This window comes from Malurus melanocephalus, unplaced genomic scaffold, assembly GCF_030028575.1.
Source record: "Malurus melanocephalus ecotype Western Australia unplaced genomic scaffold, MMel_1.1 scaffold_128, whole genome shotgun sequence".
Classification (NCBI taxonomy): domain Eukaryota; kingdom Metazoa; phylum Chordata; class Aves; order Passeriformes; family Maluridae; genus Malurus; species Malurus melanocephalus.
Window position 1 is genome coordinate 608956 of NW_026623360.1, and position 25461 is coordinate 634416.

The window sequence follows — 25461 nt, forward strand, 5'->3', positions numbered from 1 at the left end:
ATAACACTGTTGAAAGGGCATTTTTAAACAGCAACTGTCTTGTTTCCACAGGCTCATCTTCTTTCTCCATGATTCTAGAGCATGTCTTGAGCWGCATGCAAAAGATCTCCAGAAAATGAATTCAAGTTGTCTTGCTAAGCAGTTGTTGTGGTCATGCTGCAAAAGCTGCTGACTGGATCAGGTGATCTGCCTTGTATGAAGGGGAAGATCTAGTCAGATAGTCTTAAAACACCATTTCAGTCTCAAAAATAAGTGGAAGTTGAAGTTAAAACATGAATATGTGTAATGATACTATCCATGCATTCGGTAGATAGAATAAAAAAGTAAATATTGAAAACAGAAACCTACTACTGATGGAAGGAATATTCCTCTGCAGCTGACACTCATGCCATTTCTTTGCTGGTCTCCCTGAACATCTGCTCATGACCCTTTTATAAAATGCTGATGTTCTGCCACATTGGCTTGGGTTCTGCTGTCAGGACCAAACAGACTTCTGTCCCCAAGGAAATTGTAGGAAGAACATTTATTCTTCCTGAATATCCCTTTCTGATATTCTCTTACTTTCGAATGTTCCATTTTTTATTCATCTTTAATTAGTTACTGCATATCAAGATCCAGGAGAACATTTATTTTGGTCAGTAGATTCTAGGGAACTTCAATAAATGGACTAAATTGTATATATACCTTTTCTCTGCCTTATTGTTAAAAAAAAAAGAGGGGAGATAATGAGACGTGGAGATTCCAAATGATTGAGATTGTGTTCTGGTTAGATTATTAYAATATCTGTTTGGATCCATTGTTACTTTTAGACTTAATCCCTGCCAGTCTTTTTGTAGCTGTRCAATTATTTTATAATTCCTCACCAGGCTGTGCTATTTCATGTGGTACAATCCTGGTCCACCTGTGGTGATCATCACTTCAAAGCCCCGGTTCCTGTGGTCATTTTTAGTGCTGTGCCTGCCTCGTTTCTAATGGCTGTGTCTGGTCTCTTGTGGTAATGTCAGCTGTGAGGATTCAGCTCTGGATCACATCTGGGAGGTGGCTTTTCCTTTCCTTTCCTGCTGCAGTTTTTCCCATCTTAAAACAGGTGAAACGCCTCAGCTATTCTGGATGGACACCAGWAGGGAAAATTGAATTTTTAGTAGTTTCCTTATGCCTTATAATTAGGTCTTTGTTTCTCACTCACCKACAGGATATCATGAGTACATTTGCCAGCATTTTTGTTATTATACTTCATATAGCAATGAGCATTTAAAATATCTACTGTTCAACACAGAACAAATGTATTTTATGAATCATGTAAAGTGTATGATTTTTAAAGTTTATAGGAGATATGTATTTGTGTGTTTGTGTGTATGTACCTATTTCCTGTGCATGTAAACTTTACAGCYAAGGATGTATTTGCCTGGTGCTGCAGTCCAGCTACCTAAGAAATAGTTACAGACATAATCTTGCCAGCCCTGAAATACCAACCTACAACCTCGTCTAGCCATTTGAAGTCTCTGAGAAAAGTTAATTGTAAATGTAATTTAGTACTCAGAGGTATGCARATTTTATGTCTAAACTCAAGTGAAAAGAAACATTCAGTCTAATTTTTTGGCATTTGTCAAAAGCCCTCTAAAAACCATCCAGGCTACAGGCTAAGCTGCCTTTCATAAATCTCAACTGAAGACTTGCTGCTGACTTCTTAAGACTAAATTATTTCTATTGTTCTCAAGTAATTACATTTTTGTTGTTATCTGTGGAAAGAGCCCCACTGGGTTGAGCATGTAAGTATATGGGAATGGGGGAAAGGAGGATTTGTGTTAGTTAAGTGGAGATGATAAAGCTGAAAACATAGCAGCAGGACATAAATCAGGTTTTTCTTCTTTTTCTAGTTGGCTTGTCACAATAAAACATTGCAACAGATGCTGAAGCCAGGGTCAGATCCAGATGAAGGAGATGAAGCCTTGAGGTTTTATGCCAAACATACGGCACAGATAGAGGTAAAGAATTGCTCATCAGAAGATGGACTGTGAGACAAGTCTGCATCTTGCGTGCGGTGTATCTCCTCTCTTCAGGCTTCCAAATGGTGTGGATTATTTATGAGGAGAAGGCTGAATCATATGCTTTTGGCTGTGGGAGAAAAAGGAATACACCTGTGTTAGAAGTGGCTCCAAAGGATCATCTCACAGTAGCTTTCCTRTGTGTTACCAAACATGTTTTGTTAGGGAAATAATGGCTGTGGATAGTAGCTGTGTCATGAAATCAAGAATAATCTTGTATGGTACATCACTCAAATAAATAATCATGAGTTTCAAAGCCACTGATGCTGGCTGATCAAATTAACAGCCTGGCTGTCAAAACAAAGAGTTTTTGAAGTGGTGTAGACATTCAATATGACTTTYGTTTAAAATGCCAAGGCTTGGCCTGGTTCAGCAGTTTTGTTCTCTGTTGTAAACTTTACACCTGCCRTGGGCTGGTCCACAGAGGTATCCCACCACGGGATAGATGGAAGCTCCATGGCTGTGATTATCCAGAGGGCAGCTCAGTGCTCCTCTTAACATATTTTAATACTTTGGGTGCTGCTGAGATCTCTCTTAGCAATTATCAGCCAGTTTATCTGGGTAGGTTGTAAATTTAGGTATTAAACAAGCACTTTGGTCAACTTTTATGTGGCCAATAGCTTCTTCTGGATAGGTGAAACTCAACCCAGCATTGCTGCTGTACWAAACAGAAAATTTCTTGTCTTTCTCTGAAAGCAGTCCTAGACCTGTTTGGTGTTTCAGATATTATCTCCCCAAATTAAGGTATCTCATTTGTTTGATTTGAAATTCAAATAGTGTTGGTTCTTTATTTTCACCAGTGGCTGCACGGAGACATGGCTGTAGGAGTCAAAATGACTTTTCTACCCATTTCTGTATTTTTAGTAATGCAAAGTCCACGATAGAATGGGGAAGCGATTTTGATTGCAGTGTGGTGAGATAAAATAAAATCTAGCCTGCTCACCATTAACTTGGTAGGTCCTCAAATGCAAACAATTAAAATCCTTGGATTTTGTCAAGTAAAAAGATAAAGATTGACAAGACATGAGTGCTGTCTGAGTAACAAGGTGCTATTTTTGCATGTTCACCTTCACAACTTATCCCATCATAGAAATAGACTCAAGATTAGAAAAGAGTTTTGTAATCAGATCAGAAAGACCCTGAACTTCTCCACTTTTTACAGGGAGAGATTTGTTTAAGTATACTGCGAAATTGAAGCATTCTGAATTAGAGCATTTTTTATATTTAAAAAGTCTGGAGCTAGGTTTTTCTTGAGACTTCTATTTGCCACCTTATTCAGGCAGGCTTTTGAAAATAGAAAACCAGCTTTACTCTGTTTTGGAATTGATTGATTCAACTTTATTGTAATGCTCAAATAATTAATGCAATAATTTGTAAATAAAAGGAGAGCTATGAACAAGAAGAGATATGACAAAATGATTGGATAGTCACTGAYTCTGACAAAAATGTACATTTTGTTTACAGATTGTTCGCCACGATAGAACAATGGAAAAAATTGTCTTTCCTGTCCCCAATATTTGCGAATTCCTCACACGGGAATCCAAAAGTCGGGTATTCAACACAACAGAGAGAGATGAACAAGGGAGCAAAGTCAATGACTTTTTCCAGCAGACTGAGGATCTGTACAACGAGATGAAATGGCAAAAGAAAATTAGGAGTAAGTACTGTAATTTGTAAAAAACAGCTCCTTTATGTTAAACCCTTGCTTTTAAACCTTCAAATACTTTGATTTTAATTATACACTTTTCTCTGTTCACTCTGATACTACAACAGGCAAGACTGTTCAGGGCTTGAGAGTGTAGGTCAGCTGAGATACTTGCATGCCACCATAAAAGAAGTGTAATATAGAGCAGTTATGAATGTATTCAAGATGATGTTTTGGACTCCAAAAGTTAAATTGAGGGATTGACAAACTGGGTGTAGTTCTGCTAATCTCAATAGCATTGCACCTAATTAAGCCAAGGCCTCTAATATTTAACAGAAACATGTGTAGCTGMATATTTGAGGTTTGCAGATTCCTGAAAGACCATTAAAACACTTGTAAATGTCAGTCACTTAAAAACATCTCTCACCAGAACCTCAGCTGCTTTAAATCTGCCTGTCTCCCATGGAGTCAGTGCCCCCCTGCCAGTTCCCATCAGCCTTGCATGGCTGGGCTGCAGCSTGTCCCAGTTAGCCCATACTGGCGAATGTCCCGTGATACTGGGGAGGCTTTAAGCTGCTTGGTCAAGATCACGGGGGAGAGATCAAAGCAGGCACACTGAGAGGGGCAGTGAAGCCCCACCAGATACCCTGAATGTCTTTAGTTCCCTGGTGGGCATCACAGCTGCTGGCTGTTGGCAGGAATGGGGCTGTTGGCAGTGTCCTGGGATCAGGAGGCTCCTGCCAGCTCAGCCACTGCTAACTCTGCCCCTGGCTTTTGGAGCCAAAAGTTATATTTTATATATCATGGAATCACAAAATGGTTTGGGTTGGAAGGGACCTTAAGATCATGTTTGAACCCCATGTCATGGACAGGTTTTGCTATCCCAGGTTGCTCAGGGCCTTGGGCACTGCCAGGGATGGGGCAGCCACAGCTTCTCTGGGCAACCTGTGCCAGGGCCTCACCACCCTCACAGGGAACAATTTCTTCCTCATATCCAATCTGAATCTACACTATTTCAGTGTRAAGCCATTCCCTCTTGTGCAGTCACTCCAGGCCCTTGTCAAGAGTCTCTCTCCATCTTTCCTGTGGGCTCCCTTCAGGCACTGCAAGGTCACAATGAGGTCACCCCAAAGCCTTCTCTTCTCTAGGCTGAGCATATGTAAAAAAGTCTAAAAGTGATCACTTCATTCACTGCTAAAATCCAGATGTTCTTGGAGTGTCACACATCATCTGCTCTCTGCAATTGATCAGGAAGGAGAGGAATAAGGTATATGGTCAGAGCAGCAGGGAGTTTGGATAGTCAAAGCAATGTTGGAGCATCTTTAACATGATGGAAACATGGATGTTGCTCCAATTTTTTATATGTCAATTCTTAGGCTATAATTTTCATCAGCAGCAAGTCTTCAGCATGAACCCCATCAGCCTAAGTCTGCTTCTAAAAACTTAACAGTGACAAAATGACCAGAATAGAAGTTGAAAAATAAATGATTCCAGAATCTGCAGTCTATTTGGGAATAAAAGTCATTGTATTGTAGAAAAATTACTTCAGTAAAAAAATCATATTTGGGGGTTTTGCTTTAGAAACATAAATAAAAGAGCCAACACAACAATTAGATAGACGAGACCTGCCTAATGCTACAATCAAAGAAAATTGGTTTATTTTTATTCAGAACAGAAATTTCTCAATTCTTTCATCAGTGGAATAGCCCACAAGTCTCCTTGTTGGTTTTCTTTTATTATTTGAAAAGATAATACAGGCTGAAGCTGGGTTCATTCTTTAGCCAAGTGTCTGTTAGCATGAAGCCTGTACTGCTGAAATTGACAGATGTCATTTTTGCAATGGCTCCAAATGCTTAAATCTCAGCAGTCGGCRGCACAAGGTTATCACAGTGAAATCTGAATATTTGCCTAATTGCCATTAAAGCCTGAGACATTCATATGCAGTTGAAGGAGTCTGCTGTTTTATAAAAACTTAGCTGGGTTCTCTGCATACTTGCAGGAAGTTTTCAGCACTTTAAAATCTAATTAATAGGAATGCATCATGTTTGAAACCTCTGRCTAGAGATTTTTTTCACTATGGCACATAGGATCTTTTTTCAAATGTTCGTTTAAATGTATTTTAGTGCATTCATATATATGAAATGCTTGCCTGAGTCTTAGCACCCTCTGATGTTGTTCCTGACCCTGTTGCTGAACCCTTCATGTGACTGGACACAAAATCTTAACCCTGTTTTGCCCTGTTTCCCTTTTTAGTTTTTTCTAGCGAGGCTGTAGGTTCCTTGTTTCTGTGTATTTGTACAGCACTTCACATATGGAGATCATGGCTGGTTTGAGTCCTTTTAAGCAGGAGTACAGAACTGTTTGTCAGCAGGTGACCGTGGACATCTGAGCATCATGCAAGAAATAGTCAGCTTTTGTAGAACCAAAACCCAGTCAGAGCAAATTTTGCCTGCCTCCCAAGCAAATCAGAATGTTTTTAGTTTCACAGAGGTGGGAAAAATACTGCAGTTTTGAAACCATGTCTATTCCATTGTTCTTTGCATGTCATCAGTGTACTTGGTCCAAATAGGTCATCTGGATGACCCATTCTGGGTGTTCTGGTTGACTGGCATTCAGAGTGCYAAAATCTATTTGTGGGCTTGATTTTGTGTCCCCATGCACAGAGGCTGCAATTTCAGAAGCAGCTGAAAAGACTCCTTTGCAAAATACTCAGGCCTAAAATCCTACCAGAGGCAAAACTCTGGTATGTAATAAACTGTATTGTGATCTTGTATTAAAAGCTCTGCTTGAAACTATGTTTTTTGGCAAACCTATGTTTAATATTTGTCTATTTTGGTTAATTTTAAAGATCTGCATATTTTCTACATTAACCTGTATTTAATTCCTTTGGGACCATTGCTGATTGAATTTCTGCCTGCTCTCAGTTCACTGATTGCTGTTTTTCTCCCTTTTTTAGATAATCCAGCCYTGTTTTGGTTCTCCAGACACATCTCTCTCTGGGGGAGCATTTCCTTCAACCTCGCCGTGTTCATCAATTTAGCAGTTGCTCTGTTCTACCCTTTTGGAGATGATGGAGATGAAGGCAAGTAGAGGTTCTAGTTTTCCTTTTAATTTTAGATGTTTTCATTTCTAATGTAGAAAATAAAGCTGCATCTTCAGGTGCAGTCATATGTGGAAGCCATTTAGTGTCTCCTAAGTAGGTGCCAGATGTTGTCTGAAATGTGGTGGTTGATCTGTGTGTCACAATGCAGAGGAAAACAGGCACAGCATAAGCTGAAGATTATCTAGATGATCTCAGCTAATTTTTTTTATATTGCCATATTGCAGCGTCCCACTGCACACATTTAGCTGCAGCTTTTGAACTGWAGGAGGATTCCTGGCAGCAGAGGGACAGAGATTCCTTAAGCCTGACCAAACTGAATGACTTGCAGCCTTGAAAACATATGGAATAGAATGATTTGAAAACTAGGTTGCTGGCTTTTGACTATGTTGTTTATTGGAACAAAAAGGCATAACTGTTACAGAGGATAAATGCATTATACAAAAATACTCTTAAAACTTACAATTCTGTTTTTGCTTCATCCCATGTCACAGGAAATATTTAATGAATTTATTATTTGCTATAAATGCAGCAGAATAGCAGGAGGCCTCTTTGAAGCCCAAACGAGCTTAATTGGGATAAAGGAGACCAAAGAGTTCAGAATACTGGCAATGGGAGCAGAGCCATTCACCTCTGGGCCTTTGATTCGTGTCCAGTCAGTAATGTGACTGAAAGTCACCTCTGTCTGATGGCATGTGAACTGGGCTGGTGGAAGCAGGCCAGCTTCTAGTAGATACATGTGCTTTTCACAAACACCACAGCTGGCACCGGCASACATTCCTGCTGCCTGGCGAAACAGAAAGGCAGCAGATTAAAATACATTGGCATGGGGGCCACGCTGCCCTCTCACCCCACAGGGTGGTCTCTGCAGGTCACATGCTGCTCCACAGCCTCATGGAGTGAAGCAGAGTTTTTAGGGCTRTGTCCAGGAAAAGGGAAGCATTTGCATGCAGTACTTTCCTGTTTGTAAACTGGGGAGTTGGAGCACGCACACGTTAGGGCCCATGGAAGACAAGAGGAGAAACAAAGGGTTAAAAATAAACCTTTTAAGCTACTGAATTTTAGCTAATCTATACTTGTGGAAATCCTCTAGTCTGCAATCAGTGGGTATTAATACTTATTCTGAACTGCAGATTTATATGGCATTAGTTTAAGTGGCCCCAGTAATCCAGTGATAGCGCATTTCAGGATTCCAGCTCCTGGTGCGTGTAAAGCCAAAGGGACTCCTGAGCAATAAGGAATAGGTGTGGTCAGATCAGATCAGCAGATCATGAGGCCACCTCCTTATTTCTAGCCTCCCCTTCCACCAAAGCCTGATTCAACAGCTGGAATTTGTCTCCCATTTTTCCCGTTCCTCTACTCACCTGTCTGAGGTACTGGGGATGATCTAATCATCCCAAAATGCTGCCTTTTAATAGGTACCTGCAATTGTTATGTAATATGACATAAGCAAAATTGCTCCACCTGAAGACAGTTCCTGAAGGGGGCCTAAAAGAAAGAATAAAGRGAGATTAGARMACKTWGTGACAGGACAAAGGGGAATGGCTTCACATTGAYAGAGAGGAGGTGTAGTTTAGATATTAGGAAAAAATTCTTGGCACGGGTTGCCCAGAGAAGCTGTGGCTGCCCCATCCCTGGAAGTGTCCAAGGCCAGGTGGGACAGGGCTTGGAGCAAGCTGGATAGTGGAAGGTGTCCCTGCCCACGGCAGGGTGGTGGAACAAGATGATCTTTCAGGTCCCTTCCAACCCAAACCATGATTCTGTGAAGACTCCTTGCCTCCAGGATGCCTGTCTGTCTGTGTGGGTCCTGCAGCATGAAATTGCTGGACCTGCAGTAGGGAAGAGGGAAAACTGTTTCGTGAAAGAACCACAGAGAACTTCGGATTGGCTTCAGAATTATTTTTTAGGATCCATTAAAAGTTTCCAAATCTTGTTGGCAAAGAAGCTRTCTCACAGAGCTGACCTTGAACCTCCTGCCAGGGATATAAATGCTCCTGAACTTTGGAAAAGTTTGGATACCATCTGAACGTTGAGGCTWGGGCCTCATCTCATTGTTTTCTAATCCCAGTGATGCCGCTCAGCTGTGTATCTGTTGCCAAAGAGATAGCATGATTTCTATTGTGAGTCTAGCTAAATTTTCTATTCCCTTCTCCCCCGTCACTGACCTCTCGGTTCATCCCGTAACAATAGAAGTCAGTGTACAAGTGTGACAGTGCCCTGAGATCTGAATGTGCTTTTTATATCACAGCAACATGGTGTGTTTCCAGGGCTTTAAGCAGAGGACAGAGGGAAAACAGGGGCATCGCTCAAAGCTGGGGGAGCGCCCRGGGCCAGCATCTTGCAGAGCAGCGGGGACTGGCGGCGGCCACGCCCGCAGCACCCGGGACCCGCTGCCTCCCCGGAGCCAGCACAGCCGCTCCGGGCGCTGCAGATGCCGCCTGTCCCTCCCTGCCCGTGGCTGCTCCCGCTGTGCCGAGTGCTCCCGTGCGGGGGCGGAGGCTCCCGCCGAACACCCGCAGCCCTTCGGCGGCAGGGAGCTGCTTTTTCGGGAGCCGGGGCTGGAAACGTGGCACTGCAGCGCGCTACCGCTCGCTGTGCTGCCCCCAGCACCGGCTATTTCTGTAGCTGAGCAATCATGGAATCAGACCGGAGAGCCCTAATGATCCCTGCAGAAGGGAGCTGATTAGTGCCTTGCTCCAGGAGAAGGGTAAACTGTTCCATCTCTGAGCACTCCCTGGATTTTAATGGAAATTTCATTAGCTGCTCTTATTATTACCTGTGCAAAAAGCAACAATACTCTGAGAATAATAGCTCTTGCTGCAATTAGGGCAAGCTGTGGTCAGCGGTTGTGATGCGTGAATCATGCTTTTGTTAGCTCTACTGGCAAAGGAATTGATCTTCTGGATCCATTTCTTGGGGAAAATGGAGTCTCCAAAGATGCCTTTCTCAAATCTCCCTTTCTCCTCCGTACAGGCACGCTCTCACCGTTGTTTTCCGTGCTCCTCTGGATAGCAGTGGCGTTTTGCACAGCAATGCTGTTTTTCATCTCCAAGCCTGTTGGCATTCGACCCTTTTTGGTGTCTGTTATTCTCAGGTCTATATATACTATAGGGCTGGGCCCTACCTTGATACTCCTTGGTGCTGCTAATGTAAGTACTTCAAAAGCAAGCAGAATTTCCCTTTCAGCAGAAGGAAAGATATTAAGGGTCTCCTGTTAAAAAATCCTTTTGATTAGAGCTGYGCAAAAACTTCTTTTTCTGGTTCATTGGTTAAGCCAAAAAAAATAAATCATTTTCAGTCATTCTGAAACAGCAGTGTCAGCAAAGTGGGAAGCTAAGAAAAAAAGCTGGTTTAATTTTGTGCATATGCAAATATTTTAAAAACAAAAACAATAYGAAATTTAAAGAAATACTGCTGTATAAGGGCAATAAAATCTGCAGTTGCTCATGTTAAAAGAATAATTTTCCCTACCAGGATGCTCAGTGCTATTGGCACAAGTTTGTGAAAGGTTTCTGAGACCTTAAATAAATTTTCAGGAAGAAAAGAGTTTTCAAAATTAAAAATTCTGTCAGCCCTTTGCCAAATCTCTTAACTAATACATGAATAAGTATGCATGCTTACTGAGCTTGGTAAGATACACAGTCGTGCTCACAAGTCATCTATTTAAATTTCTGCCTGACTGCTACAGCTCTAATTCACCCCAGCATGAAGTATTGGGCTGTTTGCCACCAGTTCTATATGTGAGAATTTCACATACTTAAAAATACCCAGACATATAGTCAAAGGTAAAGGCAAGTAAACAGCACTTGTCCCTGAACAAAGGAGTCGTGTTGAGTCCTCATTCCTTGTCCTGGACAGGCACAGAGATGAGGTGAGATCCTTTCCTGCTCACTTCTGCACTGCTGCTGCTGTGCAGGCAGAGCTCGGGAGCCACAGAGAATCTGATGCTGTTGTTTAAATGCTATACTTCAAAAATGTCCTCAGTTCTGACAGGGTTTTTTTGGGGATTTTTTTATATTGAAGAACACAATCTGAAGGAAATAGATCTCACACACCCCCCCACACACTTTCTGTTGTGTTACTATTGTTCTCTTGGTAGTAGCATGCCTAGCTGCTCTTACATAGTCTCATGTCTAAACTCAAAATTGTTGGGAGTTCAGTCCCCAGTCAATTTTTAATGCCTCGTGACATTAATCCTGCCCACCTATTCACTAATGTTATAGGAATAAATCAYAGTGTAATGAGGCACAGTGCACTGTTGGAGAGGATGTACTTCCACTCACCCTCATGGGCTCATTCCCAGTGCACTGTCGGAGCTGGATTTCTCTCACCTCACTTTGGCCATCTAAAGGTTGTGCATTTAGGCAMTCCAACCTATCTAGGCAGCAACCCAAACAATAAATAACAGGATTTTTCAGATGGAATAAACCCAGCCTTTGTCACCCTCCCACAGCTCTGTAACAAAATCGTGTTCCTGGTGAGCTTTGTTGGGAACCGCGGGACTTTCACGCGTGGCTACAGAGCGGTCATCATGGACATGGCTTTTCTCTACCACGTGGCCTATGTCCTGGTCTGCATGCTGGGCCTCTGCGTGCACGAATTCTTCTATAGCTTCCTGGTAAGTGTGTGCTGCTGTGGAGGGGAAAATTTTGCAAAAATAGAAAATACCGTTACCCATGCAGCTGTCTTCAATTTCTTCCTGACAATCAAGCCAAATCGTGTATTTTTAGCACGCCGTTGTGTTGCTGCCCCTTAGGAGCTGCTGTTTTTATTAGAACCTGTTTCTGTTAGGACTTATTTTATCTGTTTTAGGGGTGAAAGTTTTCTCCTTTTCAGGCAATCATCACACAGCCCACTCCTTTCTCCCAGCTTTCTCCCTGTTCTGTGTCTATTATTCCTGCATCTTATATCAGTCCTAACATTTCAGGGGCAGTTTCCGATGGTGTGTGCCTCATACCCATACCAAAGGATCACATTCCTCATCGCCAATAAATTTTAAAAGAATTACTTGGGAAATGGGGATGGCATGCCTCTGGTGTAGCAGGAAGATTCATCACTTGAAATGTATCCCACTTCATTTTCTTTCGTTGCCATTATCCAGATGGAATGCCTTTTAATAAAGTGGTACAGGTGCAGTGAAAATGAATCACACAAAATTATGCTAAACTCCACTAACTGCTCCCTTCATGCTGAGTAGCAGYAAAAGGTGTTTCACTGCTCTTGTTTGCTAATCCTTTTGCTCTATACTGGAACGTGTGAAACTTGTAGGGAGACTGACTAAACTGTGGTCATTTACATGGGTTCACTTCCCTGTTGTATTTTTTCTCAGCTTCCTGAACAGTGGTGAACTCCCAGCATTTCAAAGATGTGTTAAGCACACTAAAATTTTCAGGGTTTCAGTGCTTATTCAGGTAGAGCGCCTGTTGAAGTCAGACTTTACAGATCTTTACATTAAAGTCTGCTTCAACGTTTGGGCAGATTTCAAAGGAGCCAAGATTGTGGCTGTAGCTGCAGAACCCTCTTTAAATGGATATAACTGTCCTGCTTAAAAAAATGCATGAATTATCTGCTGTTCCTTCAATGAATAAGGTGATCTCTATTTTAAAATGCTTTGCAAAGTGTCAAGCAGCTCAAGAAACATTTCATGTATTTACTTTTTTTTCAGTGGCTGCTATTGACGAATGTCCATRATTCATGGACATTATCCACATTCCCAGGTTGCTTCCAGGTGTTCATTCAGTAATGAATGTGGTCTAAACTCTAATATTTGTTCCTCATTTTTTGCCTTGTATGGAATGAATGATAACTGCCTCTCCTCTTTCTTCCTTTRTTATTAATCCTTTCACAAAGCTGTGGATTTCAGATCTTATAAATTGTGGCTAATACCTTCTTCTGTGGAGCATTTTGATAAATCATAGTGTGTCACTTGATATCTAATCTGAATGTTCGGAAGTAGAAATACATACATTATAGATAAGGTCCAAAGCACTACAGAACATCAAGAAAATTGTAAGAGGGAAAAAAGTTACAGGTTTTTGTAAAGCTCCTGTCACATTTAATTGGTGGTTTAGGCTTTTGACATTTAAAGCAATATTATCTTAATATATACTTTCCTTTAAAGTTAAATACCAGGAAAGCATATATTGCAGGGTAAAGAAGAACAGTTTCATGCAAACAGTGCATGAATTTAACTTTGTCCTAAAAAGAGGTGGCCCCAATTCTTGTCCATGTGACATTTAAATGATGCCATGAGCTCAAAGAAACATTTTACAAACATGTAATTACTTACATGTRTGAGTGCATTTGTGAGTTGCAGCTTATGCATGTTTGTCAGATGAAAGAGAACATGAGAAATCAGTTTGTAACTATAGATCCATAGGATGAAGACATTTTAACAATTGTAATCTAGCTTGGTTTTGAATATGGGGAAACAATAGATCTTGTTGATGTGTATTGTCCATATCTGGGTCAGGCTCAAATATACTTTGTGGCTTTGGATTTTGCTATAATTTATTTTAAAATTCAAAGTTCTGTACTAGATTTCCGCCTCCAAAAGCATACCCAGCTCCCACTGAAATCAATGTGAGTTTATGAAGCTGAGAATGTAGAACATGGCTCAATACATGTTTCAATTGTTCAGACTGTTTTCCTATGCAACATCTATATATTGCCTCATTTGTATTCATTTTTCCTCTCCTGTGTGCCTTTCCCAGCTGTTTGATCTGGTGTACAGAGAGGAGACATTGCTGAATGTGATAAAAAGTGTTACCCGGAATGGCCGTTCAATTATCCTCACTGCAGTGCTAGCRCTCATCCTGGTTTATCTCTTCTCCATCATTGGCTTCCTCTTCCTGAAAGATGACTTCATCATGGAGGTTGACAGGTTGAGAATCAGGACCCCTGCTGCAGGTATTGGTTTTTGTATTAAAATTTGCTTTCGACATACACCCTTCTGTCTGCCCAACCTAACTTTTCATCTAAGAACATCAAATTCCTTTTATTTGTGCCTGTGTGAGAGCAGAACTAATTCCACATACCTTAGAATTCAATTAAGTCTCTGTGTAAAATTTAATGTGTGCAGGGTTGTTTTAGTCTGGGCTTATTTGTTGAAATACTAAAATCTAACACATTTGATTTATTATGTTTGCTTCACAAACTCGTGATAACATTAAAAAAAAAATCTGTACTTCTTAAGTGTTTGGAAAAGTAGCTCAAAGTGGATTTTATTGTTCTCATCCCACCTTGAAAGCAGCTCATACTAATTTCTGTACASACTATGAGGCATGTGATCTTAACATGTTCAGAAGCTGTATTCATTTCATTGCTTTTTAAGAATCATCCAGTAGAAATTTATTACAGAATCCACACTTCTACTGATAGGATATCTCCTGGAGCATCTTTAAATTAAGTGTGTTTTTTGTCAACATTATCATTAGTGTGTAATCCTAGCTTCAGTAAAGTCATTGGGAGGTTATGAACCAGTTTTTGGAAGGCCAGGATTTCAGCTTTCTGGAATAAGAGACTTTAGCAAAGTGAATAGAGAGTTACAAACTTATTTTGCTAGAAAAGAGCCAGGTTTGGTCTGTTGAGAGCTTTGTGTGTGCTGCCAACCAGCCTGCTGGGAGCATGGGTAGGGGAGTAACTGGCTGCATAGAAATACCTGAGAATAGCTTGTGATTAAATTCCTAGAGGCATGATTTTCCCAAATGCTGAGCTCTTCAGACATGCACTCAAGCACAGAACTGGCGGAATCCAGCCGGGACTGTGTGCACTCAGTGTTTGCCAGCCTTTTCCTGAAGTTGTTTTTTCAGGATTTAAAGCTCACAAACAAGGCAAAGGTCATTCAAGACTCATGGGCCTGGTGTACTTCTACAGCTGGTTTGAAACCATATGAGAAAAAAATCCAAACTTGACAGGTTTCTTTAACATGCCGTTTTTGTTTGTTTTTTTTTTTTTTTTGCCACTGATTATCCTTTAGGGGCTAAATTGTCTTACACTTGTCTTACCATTCATTTTTGGGACAGAACTTAGGGTGTGAAGTGTGACTTTAAAAGGTAGTTGTGACCACCTTAATAAAACAGGCTACACCCAGATGTGATCTGATTCAGGGCAGCAGCTCCGATGCGTTTGTGTTGCTTCTGTTGAGCTCTTGGCAGATTTTTGTGGTGTGGGTATGTTCTTCTGGCTTCATACGTTGCCATTTCTGATCAAAAACTCACCAAGAAAATATGCTGACTACATGTTGATGGAACATTATGCTTCCCAGGACAAGTGCTTTAAATTTTTTCTTTATAAAGTAGCAGAAAGTAAGTCAGAGTGCATGTTTTCTGCATTACACATACTGTCTTAGACTATGATTTTGTTGTATGGTTTTGCCTTCATTTTTTTTCTCCTTAAACCTTTTTGCATCTGTAATTTGAAATGCAGAAATTTGTTGAAGATGCGCAAGATAAAATTGGTTTGATAAAATCAAGCTGATGTACACATTTACCACTTTGGGAATGTTAAATTAGTGTTTTACACAAACCCATACATATTTACAAATGAGTACCAAACTGTGTTATAATCCTTGAAAACCCTTAAATATTCTACATTCAGGATAACTGAACATCAGCTTGGTGTCCTTCTTGTCAGCTTTTGTGAATAATTTATCTAATGGTTTTAAAAACTGACATTATTTTCATATCTGACAGTTGTTTCTTGCTTTGAATATATTTTGTTCTCACCAGAAGCAGCCGCATTTGATGTAGATTCATTAATTTCAGGAGATGAAATAGGAATAGCTGTGATCTACAGTAAATATAAAACTGTGTTTTTGTTCACTGTGATTGCTTTGAGCTGTTGAGGCAGACTCTTTTGAGGAGGGAGGAATYGCTGGTGTAATTTGTTCTGTTTTTTCTTCTTAACTCTCTAACCTGGTGATTCGCTTCTGGAAAATAACAATTTAAAACTTAACACCGGCGTAGTACCTGTCTCTTTGTCAACATCCTGCTTTTTCCACAGGCGCTGGTGAAGTTCCCACTACAACCCTGACATCAATGATGGGAGCCTGTGCTAAAGAGAACTGTTCCACAAGCATCCCAGCTCTTAACCCAGGTTAGTACAGAACTCAGACTGATGATCACCGAGAACCAAGGGATCCTTGGCAGTGCTCAAGGCCAGTGGATGGGGCTTTCAGCCACCTGGGATAGTGGAAGGTGTCCCTGCCCATGGCAGGGGGCTGGAATGAGATGATTTTTRTGGTCMCTTCCAACCAGTCCATTCTRTGACTCTCTGATTTGTGTTTTGCTRTTCAGAGACTTCTGCCGGCGTGAGAAGTGATGATCATTGTTGTGAGTCAGAAGTGCTCAACTTCTGCAGGGCTTGGRGCTTAGTTGGCAGCTTTGCTGTTAATGGGAGCGCTTCCCACACCTGATTTCCAAATGCACTGACATTAATTTTGTTATTAAAAGAGCTTGCTGAATCATTATGCTCAAATGTACAGGTTGCTTCTTGCCAAGTGACTTAGCTGAGAGAAAAAACTTGTCTGCAGCATCCTCACCTGCATGCACTGAGCGACTCTTTGATTGAGTCAGGGCCACAGAAATTCATTTGCATGGCACAGCATATATATCAGCCAGCTTTCGTGTATTTTTTCTACATGCATCTGGGCCAGGGCTGTACCAGAAGACCCAGGAACCCAGATCCAGGCCCACGTGTCTGTCTGCCTTCTCTCTTTCCACGAGGCACAGTCTGGCTGAGCTGACTGGGCTTTCACTAGAGACATTGAGGTTGGTTTAATGTGTTGTGGCCATTGCAGTGGAGGTGAGTGCACCGTGGATGGTCTGCAGGCTTGAAATATTTATTGTCACAGTTGCCTGTGGTTGCTGGGGGCTGAAACGGAGGAAATAAATGGTCCCTTCCTAAATGCCAGTATAATGTTGTTTCATAAGCTCTATTCTTCCACTGCTAATTTTTGAGTTTTTAGGATCAAAGGCTTCAGGGAGAGGGCTATAAAAGTAGGCTTTTTCTCCCCAGCTGGTGTGTAAACAGGCCTCATAAACAACATGGRAAGCTGTCTGACTAGATAGAGAAAACAGTCTAAGAGCTATTGGCAAAGCTGCTGCATTCAAAGAGTAATCAATCAGTCAAAGACATGCACTGTGGCTTTTGCCAAGTTCTTTAAATGATAGAAATCTCACATTTCTTACAGTTTGGGTACTGTTCCTTTAAAATCAAGCCATAACGAAAGAGGGCTTTYGTTGATGAACAAAACATCTAAGTACACTCTCACTTCAAGAAATTGTAATTATCCAGTAACATTAAAAGCCACCAACATTCAGCAAGACCAGTTTTTCTCACGTTAGCCACCTGGTCAAATATAATTGTTCTACTTTCTGTCTTTTCCTGGGACAGATTTCCCCTCTGACAAAAGTGTGAGTGTGGCAGAATGCAAAGGCATGAAATCACCGTCCCTGGAAGCATTCAAGAGGCATGGATGTGGCCCTTGGGATGAGGTTTAGTTGTGAACGTGGCAAGGTTAGGTTAATGGTGGGACTCGGTCTCAGATGTCTTTTCCAGCCTTAATGGTGCTATGATTCCATGAGATTTGGGGGGTTTCTCATTGTAGTACCAGTCTGCAGTGGTGTGTAGGAAACAAAGTGTTCTCAGTGGCACCTCAGGTCCCARGTGAGACATGAATTATGTTGCTTTTCAGATCAGATCCCTTCTRGTCATTTTGCTGATGGGACTCTGCTCTTGCTTTGGATTTCGCTGGCTGAGCCTGTGCCGGTCATTGCTCTCACTGGTGAGGGAGTTCCCTGGGAGCCCATGTGCTCTGCCCAGAGACCTCCCCTCTCTGCAGCTGCTCTTCACTGCTGCTCTGGGCTGTTAGCAGAAAAATACTTCATCTCACTTGCCTTGGAATCTCCCCTTCTCCACTCCAGAAACATTACCATACCACCAGTCTATGCCTGGTGAAGTGCCAGAGCACTTAAARGAGTTTCACATCCTCCAGTACATTTCTCCTTGGCCCCTAAAGACCTGTTCCACAGTACACAGATATCTGTGTAGGGATATTTCCAAAGGGGACATTTCCAAAGGCTCATTCCCCTTGCAGCCCCACTCCTGCTCTGTGTGGGTTCCACTGGGTCTGCGTGGGCACAGGCGTGTCTCACCTGATGTGCTTGTGTGGCCCAGGTAGCTGTGGGACATCAATTGAGGATTTTTGAAGTAAATCTTCCTATTATTCCTTCTCCTGCCCTGTGAATAACATTGTGGAGTGGTCTTAGTGCTTAACCAACTTTGCCTTTGAATTGAATTTATTCAGAAGACAGCCTGCCTAATGCTGTCCAGACACTCACCAGGCACTCTCCAGGGTGGAACTGCTTGCAAATAAAACCCCCTGAACCTCAAATAGTGTCAATATTGGGTCCTTAACAACAATCCTCTCTACAGATCTGCTCCTTTCTTTCAAGTAKGGGCATAGCTGGTGACTAGAGGGGYTGAGYCTGGGTGAAAGCTTTYGAGCATTGAAGACAGAGCAGCTGAGGCAGAACATGTGCCTATAGGAATGCCTAGCTCCCGGGTTGAAGGCAGTTCTTGTTGATCCTCATCTGGGAGTGGAAATAGAACAGAAAAAAGGATGTCTGCATACTCCTCACAGCTCCATTGCTGCACCAGAGGTTTCTGCCAACTTTGGGCTGTCTGATTCTTTGACAAAGATCTTGCAGCCTGAGCTTGCTTTTCTGGATGTAGTGTGGCGTGCTGACTCTGTGTTGCAAGATGTGCAAGGTGATGTCTCTTGTTTCTCTGAAGCCTGGCTTGCTCTGAATTAGCATCTCAGTGGGCATGGAGAGYTGTCTGTTAGGGCTGCTGGTGGGTAACTCCCTCCTTTCCAGCTCTCAGCCCTGGTTTATCCCTTCTGTTCACCAGATATAATCTGTGAACAGTGGAAATATTGTAGTTACCTAAAGGAAATAGAAGCTGTATCTTTTTTCATGTCTTTTAATTTATTTAGTGGATGGTCCCCTTCTCAAGCACGGCTCCAAAATAAAATGATGGAGTGTTGTTTGAAAGGAGGGAATAATGGAAGGATACAGCAGCAAAGATTAGTTGGTAGCACTTTGCTAGGAAAAAAAAATCTAGATATGTCAGGATTAAAAAGGTTTCTCATTTCAATCCTTTCAGTTTCAATATTTAAACATTTATTTTTAAATCCTGGATTATTTGTGAAATAGTGTCTGTAATGACCATATAGTTTAACAGGRAAGTGTGTCCTGATGTCTGCTTTTGCTTTTCTTTTTGCTCAGAGTTCCATAAATAGGGAGSTCTTTCTCATTTAATTTGCTCGTGGAGCAGAAGCAGTGGTGGCAAAAGCAGCAGACACCAGAGCTGTCCTGCCCATCCCAGCCAGGATACATGCACCGCTATTTGGGAACCCAAATCCAAAATTAAATTTAAATCCAAATTACTTGTCTGTAATGCGAGTGCTTGCAGTCAATTCCATTTATCAGAGTCTATCTCAGTGCCCCAGATGTGGTGGTTTGGGGCTGTTAAATATCTGTTTCAGTCAACTCTCACAGCAGGATGTTGTTATTTATTAAACTTGTTACAATGAGTTCATGGAGCAAGCCGAGTGTGAATCGCTGCCTTCCCCGCTTAGGCGAGCGTGTCCCTAAAGAGAGAGGAAGGCAGGAGGAAGGGCAGTCACAGCCCTGAGCCTTCAGTCCAAGCCAGCAGGACACAGGGAGCAGCTCAAGCAGGAGCAGCAGCCGCAGCCTGGGAGTGATGTGTGGTGGGAGGGATCCCAGCTGAGGCGGACAGAGTCCCCAGGGTTGGTGTTCCAGCCCGGCTCCTCTGCACGTTCAAACATCTCCTGCACAATAGTACCCTCTGTGGCTCGGCCAAAACCACGCAGCAGCTCTGCGGCAGAGATAAGAACAGAGTCCAAGTTCTTGAGCTGAGGTCAGGGAGAGCCTTTCATTTAATGTCTGTCAGACCTGTGCTTGGGCACGTGTGCTGGTGGAAAGATCGGGGACAGATTGCCTCGTTCAAAAGCCAGCCCCTCCTTAATGGTTTCAAATGCTAGCATGACTTGGCTTGTACACAAGTAGGTAGAGGCATGATTTCACAGGAACGCAATCCTTTTACAAATGTGCTTCTAATTCTCTGTTTATATTGCTTCTTGTCTGTGCTGTATTTTTAGGGGGCCCACTGGAAAATCAGTGGGAGGACTGCATGGAGAAGGGGTGCTCCCATGAGTGGAGATGGTGTCTCTGGGTCATTAACAGCTCTGGTGGGAGCACTGCTTGTGATTTTCTCCGTCTCTCTTCAGGCTAAGTGTGCCTGATGTGTCTAAGTATGTCACTAGCAGTGATGTGCACATGGGTGGGGATGATCAATGAGGTTCTGGATGAAGAATGTGAGAGGCAGATGTGTCTTGCAGTCGGTGTCTCTGACAGAAATGTGGCATTGTTTGTTGTGTGATTGTTTGATGCTGTGGTCCCTGAGGCTGCCTCTCTCCTGTCTGCAGGTGAAGAAGAGGAGGATGGAATAGAAAGGACCTGTGACACTCTGCTCATGTGCATTGTGACCGTATTAAACCAAGGCCTGCGGAATGGTGGTGGTGTGGGAGACGTGCTCAGAAAGCCTTCCAAAGATGTGAGTGTTTTGGCTGAGGAAATGCATTACTCCCTGTGCATCTTGTGAATGCCAAAGTCAATTTTTGGAGGTTATAGACAGTGCTTGTATCTAGTCTGATCTCACGTCACACAGTTGATTTATCCATGTAATTTTTAGATCCCAGATGGGACATTTAATGGGAAGAGCTAAGCTTGGTGTGATGATAGTTGAAGAGCAGATCTCTTGGTAGTTGTTTACCATTTGTGGGAAACAGCAGAGTATCATAACCTTCAAAGCACTGCTGAAGAGTCAGCCCTGTGAGGCACATCTGGAGAGCTGTGTCCAGTCCTGGGATCCTTAGGATGAGGGAGACATGGAGTTCCTGGAGCAGGGCCAGTGGGGGCTGCGGAGATGATTCAGGGCCTGGAGCATCTGTGCCAGGGAAAGGCTGAGGGAGCTGGGGCTGTTCAGCCTCGAGAGGAGCCCCAGCTGAGAGGGGCCCTGAGCCCTGTGTGTCCCTGTGTGCAGGGAGGGCTCCCAGCAGGGCCCAGGCTCTGCTCCRGGGGGCCCAGCAATGGCCCCAGAGGGACGGGCAGGAACTGATGCCCAGGGGGTTCCACCTGGACATTTTAGCTTATATTCAGCATGGCATCTGCCCTGGAATAGATCCCATTGTTTACTTGTACTCAATCAGCATGAAAGTCAAACCAGAATTTCGTATATTGTGGCACATTTTCTCTAACAGAAGTTTCTCAAAAATTCAGTTCATTTAAGGACTTCCATAATATTTGGGTGGTTTTATGCATTTTTATTTAGGTTCAAAAAGAACATCACAAATAAAGGCAATCTAGCAACACTTTGCTTGATAAGCCACACCATAACTCAAGGATGTGTTATAAATAAATTCAGAAGAGAGTAGGATCTCAGGAAGGCTCGCAAGGCTTGCAGATTTGAGACAACTCAAATCTAGATGAAAGAGCTCCCTGGGCTGGTAGTAGGAGTCTACACTCTATCTCACAGACTGGGAGGCTTTACAGGAACCAAAGTTTATCCTCTGCAGAGTCTGTAAGCACTTAGAGACTTTGAAAGAGATCCTTGCCACTTAGCAGCTATTTAATGCTAATTACATTAAAGCTCTTCACAAAGGGTAGGGCTGTTATTGCCGTGAATATGTGGGAAACTGAGCAATTGGGTGGCTTCAAGTCTGTCTTGGTAAGGAAAAGGATTTGGGACACATAGATAGTCCCTCTCTGGTTCTGTGAGTAAGGCTAGCAGAATCTGGCATATGAAAAGAAAGATCTGTAGCTTTGCTTGTGCTAATGTGAAAAAATTGTTTAATATTTCAGAGGTGTGCTATTTTTATACCTTATTGCAACCTTGTTGTTGCAGGAGCCCTTGTTTGCTGCACGCGTTGTTTATGATCTTCTGTTTTACTTCATTGTCATAATTATTGTTCTAAACCTGATCTTTGGAGTCATCATTGATACATTTGCTGATCTCAGGAGTGAAAAGCAGAAAAAGGAGGAGATACTAAAGACCACCTGTTTCATCTGTGGTAGGTGTTACTGACCTCTTGAGATATTTGAGGGTGAAAGGAGTAAAAATGAAGGAATCTTCAATAAATAAAGCTTGGACCTCATGCATGGTTATCTTCAACAAGGAAAATCTGTAAAAAAGCCAGAGTTTGATTCCAAATTTATTCCCTCTCAGTAGGAAAAAGATTTGGTTTCTGAATCAAAAGCCAGCTTTGCTAAGAGGTGGCTTCACAGTCTCCACCCAGAATCTGAGGCAGAAGAGCTGTGTCTCACGCTTGCATCGCCACCACTGATGGAGATGGGGCAGCTGCTGACTTTGCTTCACAGAGCGTGCTGCAGATGAAAGGCAGCTTCTATTTCACAGCACAGTGCATTCCAGAAGGGGAGCATCGGCAAAAACTGCCGATTTCAGGAGGTGATAGGAAGCAGGGAACAAACGAATTCGGTGGAAATCATCCCCACAAAGCCCACGGATAAATCACACGTATTTTGAAGTGCACTCAAAAGAGGGGCAGACCTTCACTCCCTGGGGGACTTCAGAAATACCTGCTTTTTTGTAGGCTGGGTGCCGTTTCCATGGTTGTGCTGACAGGGATGAATGCTGTACAGAGCACAGCATCTTTAGTGTCTGTGGACAAGAGATCTGGGGAGGAGAGTGGTGACATGGAGGCAAACATTGGTGGTTCCTCCCATTCCTCACTTCCGCTATTCTTCTTCGAGGATCTGACCCATTACAGGGAAAAAACAAAACAAAATTTCTCAAGCCTGCAGCCCTGTAAAAAGACTGTGTGACAGCAGAGCTGCAGAGACTCACCCTCTCTGCCAGGTTTAAGTGCATAAACAGCTTCAGTGGGGCTGTTTATGTGCTTGATGCTGAAAGTGTGCATAAATCTTTGGAAGATCAGGACCTGGATTGCACACTGTGTGCTTCCCAGTATACATCTAGAAAGAGCCAGAGCCAGCACTTGTAAAGCACTTTATAACCCTCAGAATAGAAGGCACAGTAAAACCGTAACGTATTTATTATATTGTTATTGTTATTAAGAGGAAATATCACAAAAGAGAATAAATGCTGCATTGAAAGACTTCTGTCAGGAATGCCTTCTGGCCTGGTATTTCTTGCCTGGCAGTTATAGCTTTTAAATTAAGATCCTTCAAATTTATGGTCCTTTAAATTAAGTTAGGTTCCTTTCTCTAATGTATTTAACAGATTTGCGTAATTTTATGTTGAAGTTTATTTTTTGGCTTTATGTTCATCTCTTTTTGCAGGACTGGAGAGAGACAAATTTGATAACAAGACGGTTTCGTTTGAGGAGCATATCAAGGCAGAACACAACATGTGGCATTATTTGTACTTTATAGTTCTTGTCAAAGTTAAAGATCCAACTGAATACACCGGCCCGGAGAGCTACGTGGCGCAAATGATTGTGGTAAGTCAATTTGGGCATGTGCTTTATGCAACTGAGAGATGCTTCTTGCAGCTGGAGCAGAGAATATCTTTCTTTTCACCCTCTCTCTGAACAATAGGAGACATCGATCTGTATTTTTAAAGATCTTTTCACGTGTCTTAGTCTGCAACAAAACCCAGTCTTAAATATAATGAAAAAGATGAAGGTGTGGGCCGCGGTCTCTGGTTTGGCGTCAGTGCTCTCATGCTCTGTGGGTTCTGCTGCCTCATTAGCCAAAGCTGGGGCAGGAGAGCATGCATCATAACATCTGCTGCTGCTCCAGCTTTGTCCAGTGTCTCTGGGCTGCTGTCCAGAAAAATAACATCTCCTCCTGAACACTGAAACGCCGGGTCAGCACTCAGRGCTGCTGCTTTTCTCCTATGGCTGCTCTGAACAAGCTGGTGAAAAGACCAAGCCGAGCAGCCACGGGGATTTGAAGAGCTACAGAAACTGCCTTGTGAACAGTGAGAGCATTTGGATTCAGACAGAGAAATGACACTGGTCCAGAGAGGTGTTTGATTACAGCCTGATGCCAGAGAGGGTTCTTTCTGGTGAGTGAGAGGGTTGGATTATCGAGGCTGCCTGGCTCAGGGCTTCATTTTTGAGGAATGCTGCCTGCCTGTTGGGATATTCTGGTGCAGCATTTTCTTCCTGTGGACTCGCTGGCAGGTACTGTGTTGCTCAGGGCCTGTGCCAGGCTCTGTGGTTGCAGAGCTGGCATATGTCTGAATCCCAGAGGATTCTGTAACCAAAAGCGCATCGGGCTTCGCTGTTTATGCATTTCTGGAGCCATATTTCTTGTCAAGGCTATTTCTCTGTTATCCCTCATCAGGCCTTTGATTGGACACACTACCCAGCCTCATTACTGAGATGCTGGGTGGCCTTTTAGTCCCCRGTTTAGCCAAGGGGAAGATTCTTCTCCTTTTGCTTCAGCTGTCTTCAGGTCAGGTGCTGGATTTCAATCGATCCCAGCTCCTTTCTGCCTTGTCAGTGCAGAAARCTGGGTTATTTATCCTGCCTTCAGATGGGTGTCCAAGATAGCTGGGSTCACTCACCTTTCTCACTCCATTGAGAGCCTAAATGGTTGGTTTAGACAGAATGCCTAATTGGGAACAGGCTAAAATTAGAGATGACTCCACCACTGTGCAGGCTTATGCAGAGTTTWCCTCGAAGAACTCACATTAGTGGAAATGGTCGTGTTTGGACAGGAGTGTGTGCTTGATTGCTGCAGTTAAATAGCACTTTTGTGACTGCTATTACCACTAGAAGGGAAGGTGCTGTGGCAGGTGATGGGAATTGGGTGCTCAGGTACAGAGGAGCTACCTATTTCCATCAGTTTTGAACCATCAACTCATTGCCCAGCTCAGAGTGTTTGTACTGTAGGCAGCGATGGATCTACACTTCTGTAGTGTGGTGGGTGTGGCAGAAAACCTAAAGCAAATCCTTGTAGACTCTATTGCATTGCAAGAAATTATTCAYAGTGGCTAGTTGTCCTGTCACACGTGGAAATACTTTAGCCTGTCTCAGAAATACACTTTAATTGTGGAATCAGATTCTGGGGCTTGTCTCATTTGTTCATCCTTCCTCTCCTCTCCCTGCAATGTTTGTGAGATTTTAAACTTTGTGGTATGTATGTTAAGTATTAATGTTTCATTCCAAGAGATGCATTAATATTCATGGTAAGTRTATTCATCCTGTGGCAGCAGTGGTTTGACTTTTCTGATGTGTAATTCACTAATGTMTTTTACTTCTGCATCAATGGMTGGAACTCCTGTTTGAATATCTAGAATACTAACAGAAAAACACCAAAATCTCAAGTGACCTCAAGCACTCAACTGATTTCTCAAAGCCCCTGTTGCTCTGTGGCAGAATGCTGGTGGTTTAAGTGGTTAGCAGTAATCCAGATTTTGGGATTATTAAACTCTCTGAAGGAAGACTTGTTTTTTCCATGAGTATATATATAAAGTTAAAGGTTATTCTGGAAGATGGGAGAGGTCTATGGACCTAGAAGTGTAAAGCTTACAGGGACTGAAAGTATAAATGGTGGAGTGGTAGAAAAAAAGAAAAGAGAAATTAATGTTTGAAC

General features: G+C 42.5%; 1 protein-coding gene across 3 annotated transcripts in view; it reads left to right on the forward strand.

Annotated features, from left to right (window-relative positions):
* ITPR2 (inositol 1,4,5-trisphosphate receptor type 2) overlaps nucleotides 1-25461 on the forward strand; it is a 240651-nt gene that overhangs the window by 194545 nt on the left and 20645 nt on the right. For all 3 annotated transcript variants that reach the window (XM_057370513.1, XM_057370515.1, XM_057370514.1), the window contains 10 exons: nucleotides 1878-1985; nucleotides 3510-3702; nucleotides 6647-6772; nucleotides 9764-9939; nucleotides 11244-11408; nucleotides 13504-13699; nucleotides 15794-15886; nucleotides 20304-20431; nucleotides 21782-21947; nucleotides 23197-23357. In XM_057370513.1, the coding sequence (XP_057226496.1) occupies nucleotides 1878-1985; nucleotides 3510-3702; nucleotides 6647-6772; nucleotides 9764-9939; nucleotides 11244-11408; nucleotides 13504-13699; nucleotides 15794-15886; nucleotides 20304-20431; nucleotides 21782-21947; nucleotides 23197-23357 (1512 nt within the window). The remainder of the gene's footprint in view (nucleotides 1-1877; nucleotides 1986-3509; nucleotides 3703-6646; nucleotides 6773-9763; nucleotides 9940-11243; nucleotides 11409-13503; nucleotides 13700-15793; nucleotides 15887-20303; nucleotides 20432-21781; nucleotides 21948-23196; nucleotides 23358-25461) is intronic.